Source organism: Narcine bancroftii, chromosome 4, assembly GCF_036971445.1.
Source record: "Narcine bancroftii isolate sNarBan1 chromosome 4, sNarBan1.hap1, whole genome shotgun sequence".
Classification (NCBI taxonomy): domain Eukaryota; kingdom Metazoa; phylum Chordata; class Chondrichthyes; order Torpediniformes; family Narcinidae; genus Narcine; species Narcine bancroftii.
In genome coordinates, this window is record NC_091472.1 from 103,313,526 (window position 1) to 103,327,028 (window position 13,503).

Here is a 13,503-nt window from a genome sequence, read left to right on the forward strand (position 1 = left end):
AACTCTCCCTCTCAAACTGCATCCCGCTGTCTCCCAACTGCAAGAGGTCAAAAGAATCACTTGTCCCGCATCATGAAGGAAAGTGGCCTCCCAGGCAGGAGGGGGGCCTTGGGCTCAGTGACGTTCCCTTCCCTCCTATCCCCTTCCTTCCTTCCCTCCTCAGCACACTGGAGTTCTTGATGCTGACTCTGAACCCGGCCTACCACTGTTTACGCGCACCAGACTCTCCTAGGCCTAGGAAAGGATTTGGAGTCGAGACTTGGGCGTCACCGTCGGGAGCTCTGATGACTAGGAAGACAGGAGCATGCCGACTGGACAGTGAGTGTTCCACCAGCCCAGGAAGCCTCCCTGGGGATCAGCGGCAGCAGTGGGGATGTGTCAGGGATTGACGGCGGTGGTTGGGAGGTCTCATTGATCAGCTGTGGCACTGGGGATGTATCAGGGATTGACGGGAGCTGTTGTGAGGTCTCGGCGATTGGCTGTGGTACTGGGCATGTGTTGGGGATTGACGGCGCGATTGGGATGTCTCAGTGATTGGCGGCGGCTTTCCAACCAGCATTTATTTGATGAGAATTAAACATTATTTTAATGCTTTAAAAGCCTTTCCATGTTTTTTGTTGTTGTTTAAACATTGATGCAAGTGATTTGCTGTTGCTGCTGGGCCGTTTTTTTTTTAAATGACCAGTTCTCCAAAAAGAGCCATTTATCTGACATGGGCCCGGTCCTGACTATTTTGGATAATCGGATTTGTACTGAATTTGATAGCTGCATGGGAAACTTTTTAACCTCCCTACCCCTGTCCCCCCACATTAGACTAATTCCCAGATTCCCAGTATTGAGCAATCAAAATCATTTGGTTTCAATGAAACTGTCTTTTCTGACTCGTTTGAAGCCTGTTGGCCCACAGCCCTTGTCCAAAAATACATTAGCAATGCATTTGCTTTTCACAGAGCTGACACTTTCACCATGGGCAACCTGAAACCAGCTCCTTTTCCTCCCCTTCCTTGGATCTGTCTGTTCCTCATGCCCAGCAGTGTGAGGGAGAGAGAGACCGATTGGAGCGGGTCCGATTAAATCCGATTGCAGAGTTAGCTTCTTGAGGAGATTACTGACTTAAAACATTGATCATTTTCCCCACTCTCTCGACAGAGTCTTGTGGATCAGAGCATTCTGATTTTCTGTTATATTTAATGCATCTCCCTATGTAATTGTAGAACCTGAAGCTGGTGGCTGATGGGTGCTGTAACCTGCAGAAGCAGATCCAGATTGCTCAGCTTTTCGGGATTCCAGTCGTGGTTGCTGTCAACGTATTCAAGTAGGTGTGAGACTTGCTGGACCTTCTCACCAGCTGGGGTTTTGAATAGCTTTCATGCAGCCTCTCCCCTCCAACAACAGTCCATGGATCTGAGCTGGTGCTGGCATCTGGAGCACAGCAGTTCCTGCAAGTGAGTGGGCCATTAAATCTCGATAATCAACAGAAGGGATCAAATAGTGTCACTAACGTTGAGGTAACCTTTTAGACTACTGTTGGGCTTACTGATTATCAAGGCATGAATGTAAATGCATTTAAAATCCTGAGTGCCTGCATTTGGATCTGTCCATTGCCATGCCCCTCTCCCATGATGGAATGGTAAATCTGAGATGAAGAGAGGATGCTTTTGGTTCAGCCCTCCCCAAACTGTTCCTCCTCCTACAAACGTTCATCCAATATCTTGAAGGCTTCAATTGAAGCTCTACCCACTATTCTACAAGACATTGTAGACTAAATCCTCTCTACTCAAAAGTTTTTTTTCTTCCCGAGGTATTGCTTTGAGGTTGTAAAAGGTGATCCATAAATTCTAGTACTTATCCCAACTTTAATTTCTCCCCTCTTCTCTTCCCAAGTCGATCCCTGGAACCATTCCAGTAAAGTCATTTTACTGAACCTTGAAAGCCCTTGATTGTTTATCTTTATTTGACGGGTGGAATTGGATGCAGTCATCCACAGTTGATTAAAGATGGATAATGCTGGAAATACTCGAGGAGCATCTGGAAGACATGAATGTTTATGTGGTGGTTTGTTGACCTTTCATCAGAGGAAAGCAACATGAAGAAGTGAATGTGTTTCAAGTACAGTGAAAGGTGGAGGGAGAGGACAAAAAGAATGGCTGTGATAAGATTGGAACTCTGCTCCAGGGCTAAACTTGTGTTTTCTGTGCATGCAATGGGGGTTTTCTTGTATTCTACTTCTTTCTAAGTCCAGAATCTTTTGAGCTTCAGTGACTGCTTCATTGTAGCCTTCTAACATTTGCCAAGAGACACACCAGTCTCTGCAGTTTCACTACTGTTAAGAGTATTGCCATTTAGCCCTACAAAAATGTATTACAATCTCTGCAAACATTTGTGTTCCTGTATCATTGACATTCCCCATTCCTTTCGCCAGGCTATAATGTTCTTTGCCTTCAATCACCTAAGGTTCAAGCTCAAAAGATTGCTCAGTATGCCTCCACTTGTGCTGTTCTCAAAGCTCATTTCTCTGAAGCTGGGTTTGCTGACAGGAATCTGTTCGTAGTTTGGAGTCCCATAATGCCTCTGTGAGAAAGACAACACACGGTTGCAAATTGGTCATCAATGTGAGCAAATACAAGTTTCAGCAACTCCATTTGGCAAAACAATTCAGTGTTAATGAGATTACTTTATATTTCTGATTGAGTTGCAATGAATTAGAGATTCAGACTTTGTCCAAGGGTCAAATTAGAATAATTCCAACTTATTTTTGGTTTCTGTATTAAAACTGTTTTGAATTATCCGTTAAATTGAATAAAATAGTATAACTAATACCGGATTCCAGTTCTTAAAGCTTCAATTGTTGGATAATTAACAAGAAGAGGCTTTAAATTTGGGAAAAAATGTCCTGTAATGCAGTTAACCCAGGCCTTGTGGATGTGGGCCTGAACAGGCTGATTAAAATGTATTCATCAGCTACCTTATAAAACAAACAACAAGAACCCTTAGTTTATGAATTAAGCCCTTTCAAACCATATTAGACTTGAGTTAGCAGCTTACAAAGGACATTCTTTGGCACTGGCGATTGTTCAAGATTTTGTTGGAGTTCTTGCCCATGAGCCTTGGTTCTCGATGCACACAGCTTACTGTTGCAAAATTTGTACTAAGTATGCCACTGGAGCGGGGCTGCTGGCAATGTGTCCTACCAAACTGGGAGGTCAGTGGTGAATGAGGAAGCAGGGATCTGCACTTTGATTCCTGTTCCTAATCTGAGAAGTCAGGATATGGATAGCGCAATTTTGGGTGAGTTGTGATTGATGCAAAAGAGGACCAGCTAAAATTGCAGAGGTGCTGCCTTGGGTGACCTTGATGATCCCACCTGAGTGCAGCATTATCTGAAGCTTTCTGACTGGTAAAGTGTTCAGTCTTTTTCATATTGATTCCTCTATATTCTAAACTGCTCTGGCATACAGGGATTGAGAGTGAAACTGATCAGCTAAACTGATAATTTGTTCAAATCTCCAAGCACCCTGAACTTTGTTTTATTGGAAATTACTCTGGAGGCATCTGCCTGCCCCTCCTCCATTTCTCCCCACCCCTTTATAGATCTATCTCATTCCTTTAACCTTGTCACTTTGCCTAACCATCTCCAAATCTTGCTTTGGAACTTTTTAGATGACGTGGTCCCCAGAACTTTTGGAAAGAGTTTCAGATGTCCACTGTCCCTTGTTTTAAACAACGATATTATCCTTGAATAATCTGGCAATAATTCATGATTTTACCCTGAAGGTGTCAGTGAGGAGAATTCATACAGAAAGGGTGGTGATCATTCCACCCTTCAAACCCATGAGACCAGTCTAGTTAGTTCCACTACATTTTTCTTGTAACTTGTGATTTTTTTTTTTATCCCTTTCATGTATTTATCAAATTTCCCTGAAAGAAAACATTTTATATGAGGCACAGTTGGCATAGCTGTTAGCGCAATGCCTTTACAACCCCAGCGATTATGATCAGGGTTCGAATCTAAGGAGTTCGTATGTTCTCCCTGGGGGCTCCCATTTCCTCCCACCATTCGAAACTAACCGGGGGTTGTAGGTTGTAAATTGGGTGGCAATTTACAAAATGGCCTGTTACCATGCTGCATGTCCATATTGGGAAAAAAAATTAAATTAAAAAATTTAAATTTGCTCCATTAATTGTTTTAAACCAAATAGATTCCCTCCTAATTTACAATGTACGAGAGAATACTTGGAAAGCTCTTGTAACTTATCACCATGATATAATTCTTCAGCTCTAGTTCATTCTGGCAACTGCTTCAACTTCAGACCCATGACATTATACCAAGTACTTGGAGGGTAGACCGCCTAGGATCTGTGGTTTCTGTGAGGGGTGCTGACAAAGTGACGACTGTCTGCGTTATGGTAGACAAAAGTTAAAAGAATTTCTAAATGTAGTATTTTTTTTAAACTTTATTTATTCAACAAAGGATAAAATAAGGATAAAAATTAAAGTTTAACATTACAAGATTTTCTCACTATATAACCCCTCCCCCTCCCCATCCCTCCCTCCCAACCTCTCCCCACTAATATCTACTCCCCAAAAAGAAAACAAACAAAAAAAAGAACAAAAATACATGTAAATCAATAGTAATTAATAATTAGGTGCCACAGTGAAGGCCAATCCCATCTAAACAAAACCATTATATTTTTAAACCATACGTTTAAAATACGGATCCCACTTTTTAATAAAAAAAGAATAATTGTCATGTCAATTATGTTATTTTTTCCAAAGGAACACAACTTCTCATTTCTATGTGCCATCTTTGAATATTCAACTTAATTTAATCCTTCCACATAATTGCTATACGTTTCCTAGCAACTGCCAAAGCTAACCAAATAAATGCCATTTGAAATTTGTCCAATTTAAAACCTAACGTCAATGTAGTAGTCTATCACAATAAAAATAGTAATGGATCAGATGTTAATTTAAATTTAAATAAGCCTTCCAAAAACTCCATAATCCTTTGCCAAAAAAGTTTCACCTTTTCACAAAGCCAAACCGAATGTAAAGTACCTATCTCTTTCCCACATCAAAAACACACACATCTGAAGAACTAAAACTATATCTTTTAACTTCTCAGGAGTTGAGTACAATTGATGTAAAAAATTATAATGAACTAAATATAATCTCACATTAATTAATTTGGTCATATTTTCCTCCCACATAGTCATCCACTCTGCCTGAGATACTGAAATACCCAAATCAGTCTCCCATTTATTCTTCGTTTTATACAAATCAGGCTTAGTCATCTTCTGCTGCAATAAATCATACATTTTTGAAATAAAACCATTTTTACTCCCTTCTGTCAACAAAAGTTCAAACTTAGAATGTTTAGGTAAATTCAACTCATGCCCTACGTTATCTAATAACCAAGTACGTACTTGGTAATATGCAAACAGAGTATTTGGCATAATCCCAAACTTTTCCATCAATCTGTCAAATGACAATAACAATCCCCCTTCAAAACAATCACCCACTAATCAAATACCCTTCTGTTCCCTCTGTCTTAATTAAATATTATTTACCGAGAAAGGAAGTAATTTATTCTGATACAATGGGGTTTTAACAGAAACTTTACCCTTAGTACAATAATTTGATCCCTACCATACCATACATCCATTAAGTGTTTCAACACAGCAAAGTCATAATTTTGTAAAAGACATTGATTCCATTTATAAATAAATTGATCCATGCTTTGTTCTGAAATCTGGGCCAATTCAATCTTAGCCCAAACAGGAAAAGAAGCCGTATCAAACGTCCTATTAATAAATTTCAATTGGGCCTCCTCATAATAATTCTGAAAATGTGGTAATTGAAGCCCCCCCTCCCCCAAGCATACTTCCATGTTAATTTTTCCAACGATACTCTAGATAATTTACCAGTCTATAAAAATAAATGTATTGATGTATTCAATTCTTTAAAAATTTTCTTTTGAAGTTTATAGGAATAGATTGAAAAAGATACTCTATACATGGTAAAATATTCATTTTAATACAATTAACACGTCTCAATAAAGTTAATGGTAAATCTTTCCATCTATGTAAATCAGTTTTAATTTTATAAAATAAAGGAATATAATTCAACTTGTATAAATTATGATAATCAACATCAATAACTATTCCTAAATATTTAATCTTGTTAGACCATCGAAATTGTGTCAATCGTTTACAATCAAATATTCTCCAGTTGCTACTGCCAATATTTAACTTTTTTCCCCAGTTTATTTTATAACCTGAAATATCTCCATACTGCTCCAGCCACTTTTGTAGATAACCCAAAGACTCTTTAGGATAAGTTAAGTATACTAAGACATAATCCGCAAATAAATTAATTTTATACTCCTCTAAACCTACTTTAATACCTTTATTATTAGCATCTTGTCTAATCAATGGAGCCAGGGGTTCTATTACCAATGCGCATTAGGTTGGTGACAAAGGGCATCCTTGTCTAGTCAATCTAGTTAAATTAAAAGAAGATGATATTTGCCCATTTGTCACCACCCTAGCTGACGAATCCTCATATAAAGCTTGAACCAAACAATAAAGAATGGCCCCAACTTGAATTTCTCTAATACTTTAAATAAAACTCCATTCCACTCTATCAAAAGACTTCTCCTTAGCTAAAGCTACTATCATTAGTTGGTTGAGTTGCTTCCTAGATGCATTAATTAAAGAAATTAACTTAACAATATTGTCTGTAGAATATCTATTCTTTATAAAAAAACAGCCAGATCTACATGAACCAACTGTGGCAAAAATTTAGCCAATCTATTAGCTAAAACCTTAGCTACTATTTTATAATCAACATTCAGTGAAGAAATTGGTCTATATGAATCGACCCTGAATCTAAATGTAGTACAGGTACAAGATCCTTTATCGAGAACCCTTGGGGGATAGTGTGTTCCGAATTTTGGATTTTTCCAGATTTCAGAAAGCCAGATTTAAGCCCACCTGAATTGTGCTACCGTATCCACCCCACCCCCTTCCAGTCGCCCTGCTATCTCCCCCCCACCCCCTCGCCCACCCGACTCACGCTGCCGGTCTCTCGGCTGCCCGCCCAACTCACGTGCCCGGTCACCTGGCCACCCAACTCACGCTGCCGCCTCTCTCCCCACTTGCCGGATTTTAGATGTCCAGATAGAGGATCATGTACCTGTATTATGTGACTACCTTTATGCATTACATCAATAACTGGAAGATCTTTGGAGGCGTAGAGCAATATTTCCTTGGAGAATGGAATGTATTGTTAAATCGTTCCTGTTGTGGTTCTTAAACGCAACGCAATAACTTAAATTCAAGCAAGATTGCGTGCAAATTAATTCCCACTTGCAACGTTAAACACTTTAAATAGTTGCATGCGTTTTGCCTTGGCTAAAATTGATGTAGGATTGACTATGGCAGAATTTATAAGTCGTTTTTTTTTTAATGTGTGGGGTGGACCATGGACCACGATTACTTGTCAGCATTTCTCCTTCTCATCCAGGAAGTTAGTTGTGGGTCATCTCTTCCATTAAGCAGCCATATTGATTTCCAGTTAGCATAGTTGACAGCAATGCAACAGTCTCAAATTGAAGCACAACTTGGGAGACTCCAACACACAAGCCAACTTAATACATGCTGTCATATGAATGTGAATGCATGTAACCTGTCAATGCTTGGGGCCCTGGAACACCATGTTGTGATGAGCCACAATTTGGAAGAGCAGGTTTGGTGGTGATCTCCTCAGTGTCCTGGCTAACTTATCCTTCAACCCCACCACCAAAAACATGATCAGCACACGACATTGGATCTGTTAACTTACTACTTGCATGCAAATGGATAGTATTTCATGGAGCTGACTTGCGATTCTGTTCCAAAGCCACCTAACATTCTGAAAAGCACCGCATGACTCCCATTCTCCTTTCTTTAGGACTGACAGTGAGGCAGAGATTGAACTTGTCTGTGAGATCGCAAAAGATTCTGGAGCTTACGACGCTGTTCCCTGCAATCATTGGGCCACTGGAGGCAGGGGTGCTGTACAGCTGGCCGAGGCTGTCAGAAAGGCTGCAGAGCAGAAAGGCAACTTCAAATATCTCTATGATCCAGAGGTGAGACCTCCCTTTGAGTAGCTCTGCTTCAATTACCCATTATAAACACCAAGCAGTTACATTCCAGATCTTCATTGGCAAGTGATTGGAAAAAATAGACAACACATACATTTTCTATATATTAGTAATGCAGACTGTGACCCAGACTTTTGTGGATCATGTGGATTCCTGGCCCACAATTCTCATGAAGTTGATACTGACCAGCCTTGTCAGGCTAATTAATTCACCAGTGACCCAAAGGTGAACACAATCTGCTGGAGGAACTGGGTGAGTCGAGCAGCAACTGTGGGAGTAAAAGAATGGTCAACAATCCAGGCCAGGGGTATGGATGTGAGTGTAAAAGAGGACAGTTTGGGAGGGGTAGAATGGGTCCATGTGGATTTGGTGGGCAAGAGAGAGGTGAAGCATGATGGGCAGAGGCAGTAGATTGACAGATGCCAGACAAAGGGAGAGAGGCAATGTAATCAAAGGGTCAGGAAGATGATTCTTCCAGGGTAGAGAGAGTGATTAGTAGGCAAATGCTCCTTTGCCTGGAATCTGCCAATCTACTGCCTTTGACCATCCACGAGCCACCTCTCCCTGGTTCATCAATCCCACATAGACCCATCCTCCCACCTTCTACTCATTACACTAGCTTCACTTCTCCACATCCCCAGTCTTGACAAAGGGTCCTGGCCCTAACTGATGACCATCCTTTTTCTCCCACTGCTGCTTCTTGAACTGGAGAGTTCCTCCAGCTTCTGCAGTCTCCTGTGTGTTGCCAGTGATCTAACGCTTTCCCCTGCAAACCTGAGGGAGTGATTTTCAGCCACTCAGAAACAAAGACATAGGCACGGTGGGGTCCACTAGTATGATTGTCGTTACATGTAGCAGCAACTTGAATGACACTGAAGGATCACCTGACTAACCTTTTCATGTAGTGTCGTTCACTTCATCATCGCTTCTCAGAGAACTTCACAGCTGAATGTATTTCTTCTGAACTGTAGTCATCTTGTGTTCATAAGAAATGGGATAACTGTTCTGCTTATAGCTAGACATCGAGTAACATGCTGATAATCTCCTCTTGATATATTATTTGTCCCTGTAATTGGTCTGATTGGGAGAAATGACGAGCAGCACAGAATGCTACAATGTAAGCTGGGGCTACCTAATAAACCAGTTGCAGATGACCCCCAAGCTCTGATCTCTGGAGTCTTTATTTCCTACGGGCATTTCATTACCTGCTGAGTTTCTCCAGCACTTTGGTGTATTACACTACAATCTCAGCGTCTGCAGACTTTCCTGTTTAAGAGCAATTTGAAACTCTTGTGTTGCACAAAGGGAGCAAAGATTAATTTGCTGGCAAACTAGTTTTGCTCCATTGAGGTGTTCATCCAATGACCAGCTGGAAATATCGCTCTTCGGCACAATAGCGGCAGCATGGGTTTCATCCCACTCTCTGCTGCTGGGGCTTTCTGGTGTACGGTTTCATTTTAATTCCCCTTTTAAACGCTATGACTGATTTGAAAAAGAAGAATGAATCTAGGGCTGAGCACTTCATTATGTGAACTGAAATCTGGATTTGAACAAGTAAACGCTGTTTGATGTTCACTGCTGCAGCTGCTGGCAACTTGAATACATAAAACATAGAAATAGGCTATGTGACCAATCAAGTCTGTTCCGCCATTTCATCGTGAGCTGATCCATTCCCCCACTCAGCTCCACGCCTGCCCTCGCCCCATAACCTTTGATACCCTGATGATTCAGATACCTATCAATCCCTGCCTTAAATACACCCAACGACTTTGCCTCCACAGTTGCCCATTAAATGTCTTTTATTGTATCCAGTTCTTTAATATCTCCCCATTGAACTCTATTGAACTTAGTTAAATTAATCCATTAAACAGCCTTTTTCAGGTTCTTTTGCACAGAGTTGGACGTTTTTTAATAGTGCTTGCAAAACTCAATTATTTAGAGGAGAAAATTCAATCTCAATTGAAAGATAGAAATTAAAACTGATTTCAGAAAAAAATATTAGTAGAGTACAGAGTGCATTGTTATGGCCCAAATTAGATATATCCAGGAATAAGAGTATGTACTTGTAAAGTACAGCTTCAGGATCAGCTTTGAAAGTCACTTCTTTTAGTGACATAGGAGGAGAAATAGGCTATTTAGCCCATCGAGTCTGCCCCATCATTCAATAATGAGGCGTTCATTCTCCCACTCAGCCCCACTACCCAGATGCACCATATCATCTAATGCCCTGGCTAATCTCTGCCTTAAGTACACTCAATGACCTGACCTCCACAACCTCCTGTGGCAATAAATTTCACACATTTACCACCTTCAATCCTAAAGTTGTGTCCTCTTGTCCTAGACTCTTCCACCAATGGAAACAGCCTTTCTACATCTACTCTGTCCATGCCTTTCAACATTCAAAATGTTTGAATGAGATTTCCCCCCCCCCCCACCCCATTCTCCTAATTTCCAATGAGTACAGGTCAAGAGATGTCATACGTTCCTCATAGAGTAACCTTTTCATTCCCAAAATCATCCTTGTGAACCTCCTCTAAACCCTCTCCAATGTCAGCACATCCTTTCTTAAATGAGGAGCCCAAAACTGCTTACAATGCTCAGTGAGATTCACTAGTGCCTTTTAAACCCTCAGCATCACATCCCTGCTCTTGTATTCTGTTCCTCTTTAAATGAATGCCAGCATTGCATTTGCCTTCTTCACCACTGTCTCAATATACAAGTTTACCTATAGGCTATCCTAGGTCTCTTTGCATATAGCCATTTTCATTTGTCTTCCCATTTAGAAAACAGTCTGCCTGCTTATTTGTCCTCATGGTTCTAACAGTCACCCCACTGGCCTGTGGGCCAGAAGCAGCACTCTGGAAATAACTTAAGAACAGTTCACTTGTTTTATTATTGGTGGCTAAATGTGCTGTGCATCTCATAATATCTGGTGCATTTCAATACTTGATTCAATAAATTATTCTGAACAAGTCCTGTAGATGGACCAGATTTGCTAAGTCTTGGTGATTTGTGTTTGTTGAGATTTAATCAGATAGCAGCTGATCAGACCAGTTAAGTATATCTGACTGTCATTTGGCTGGTGTTGTATTGTCCAAGGCACTTTCGGAGTAGTGCCTTGCTTCTGGCTTTCTTCCAGGTTTTCCCTTTGTTTGGTAAAGAGACCTTGAAATTTTTCCAGGAAGCTGGGTAGGACCTTTCTGGGGCCTTGCAGTGGACAGTGGCAACCTGGCAAGGCCAGGACCTGAATTAAATAAACACTAAGCCAAGCTGGTTCAGGGCTGAGCAGGAGGGGGGGGGTGTTGGCCGGCAGATTGACATGTCCAAGGGATCATGGAAGCAACCCTATCAAAGGGGCTGGGAGTTCACTGGCCTGTGTGGTTGGAAAGAGAGCCAGTAGCACCCTGTGCTCAGGTGGAGAAGGATGGATGCTGGCCTCTGCCACTGAATGGGTATAGGCAATCGGTGTTGAAGGGAAGGGATGTGTGGATTGGTGAGGTGGGTAAAAACGGATGGCTCAACGACTGCCCAGCATTCAATGTTTTCAGTTGACGGCACCAGCTGGTCATTCAGAAGATTTTTTACCTCAGCCAGCTATGCCTACGATGGACCCACAATCGCCTGGAGGTACCAGGCAGCTGGCTGATGCTGTGGGACAGACACTGACTCTAGGAGCAGCATGATTCCCTTCCCCTCCCCCACAACCCCGCTGCTCTAGGTTCCCCCTGCATCCCAAAGAGCTTATTGCTGGCTTGCCCATTATAAATGGACCCATTGATGAGGTGGGTGGTAGAACCTGGAGGTTTAACGTTGGGTTGGTGTGAATGGCTGCAGAATGGCCAGGGCATTACTTCAGTGCAGTGACTCTATGGTTTCAGCAGGTGGCCAAAAGATGAGTTCTTTGCTCAGCGCTCTGTCAGGAGGTTAGGAAGTTGCTGTGGGTTCTGGGGCAGGTGGATAAAGGTGCTCCCATCAAGCCAGTACTTGAGCTATGGGAGCAGATGTTGATCACAAGAGATATCTCCCTCCATTCAGCTTCGATGTCCACTCCATTGGGTCTGTGGTTGGGAGCAGTTTGTGGACCGGGAAATCTTTGGAGCCTCTCTATAAATGTGCAGTGGGTGTTTAACATCACCTGCAGTTACTTGTGGCCATACACACTCACCTGATGTTGGAATACACCCCACTGGGCTTTTGTGGCGTTACATTCTTGTAATGTTTTATTTCCTCCCTTTCAATGATGGTTAACGAAGAGTATTAGCCAGCATTCCAAAGAGTGCCAATGCATCTCGTATATACGTGAGAGAGGCAGGCAGAGGTCTTCCTCACATCTCATCTGATGGATAGCATCTCTGACAGGACAGCACGAGTCCCCAGTGTCTGTCTGGGTCATGAGCTCTTCGAGCCAACACCTTCCAGCTCCCAGCAGGTGATGCTTCCCACTGACCTACTTGAGATAAACAATGTGGCATTGAGCTTAACTCGGTTATTCCTCTAGAGACTGCACCGACTGGTGCCAGTCTGCTATGTTGTGGTTTTGGACTGCAGCCGAAAAAGGCAAGGCACAAGATCTTCAAATGAATGATCATCGTGGAAATGTGAGTGTTGACCTCTGCATTGCCTTGGCTGCTAGCAGCCTGATAAATGAAAACTCTGATGGATCTGGACATCTCTCCACACCCCAGCTCTGAAGGGACCCCAACCATGCATTGTAGGATCACTTGGGTATAATAATGGGCAGAAATAAAAGACTTGGGGGAGCAAGTCAGACCTTGCTTAAGACTAAAATGTTATGTCTTGGAAAGGAGCTGATTTTTGATTTTATTTTATTTGATTCCTACAGTGTGAAGGAGACTAACTCTTGGGGTAGGTCAGGGTTGTGTTAGAATCGGATAATGCTGATTGGGGTAAAGAGTGTGTTTCCCATTGGACAGTTCTGCAACGATAAAGAGTGTTTCCCACTGAGCAGTGCTAAAATTTGTACAAGTTGGTGATGAGACCCCATTTGGGGCTTTTTGCGTAGTTCCAGTCATCCAGCTGTAGAAAACATCAAGTTGGAAAGGGTACAGAAAATATTCACCAGGATGTTTACCAGGACTGAAGGGCTTGAGGGCACCACTAAATTGGTGAGACTTTTCTCCCTGTTGTGTCAGAGGTTGAGGGGGGACATTGTAGAGGTGTATAAAATCAGGAGGGACATGGATAAGGTAAGTAGTCACAATATTTGTCCTATGAGTAGGGGCATCTATTAAAACAAAAAGAACCCACTGATTCAAAATTGATCAAATGATTTAAATCGGCCCCTTTCCTGTAATGTTTTATTTCCTCCCAACGTATGTGCTAATGCTCTTTGCCTC

General features: G+C 41.9%; 1 protein-coding gene across 4 annotated transcripts in view; it reads left to right on the forward strand.

The window, feature by feature from the left end:
- The window catches only part of mthfd1l (methylenetetrahydrofolate dehydrogenase (NADP+ dependent) 1 like), a 198,225-nt gene that overhangs the window by 132,109 nt on the left and 52,613 nt on the right, over positions 1-13,503 (forward strand). For all 4 annotated transcript variants that reach the window (XR_011355972.1, XM_069932267.1, XM_069932269.1 and 1 more), the window contains exons 23-24: positions 1,215-1,315; positions 7,954-8,131. Coding sequence is in view for 3 of the 4 variants with exons in the window: in XM_069932267.1 (XP_069788368.1) it covers positions 1,215-1,315; positions 7,954-8,131 (279 nt within the window). In the remaining variant the exon portion in view is untranslated. The remainder of the gene's footprint in view (positions 1-1,214; positions 1,316-7,953; positions 8,132-13,503) is intronic.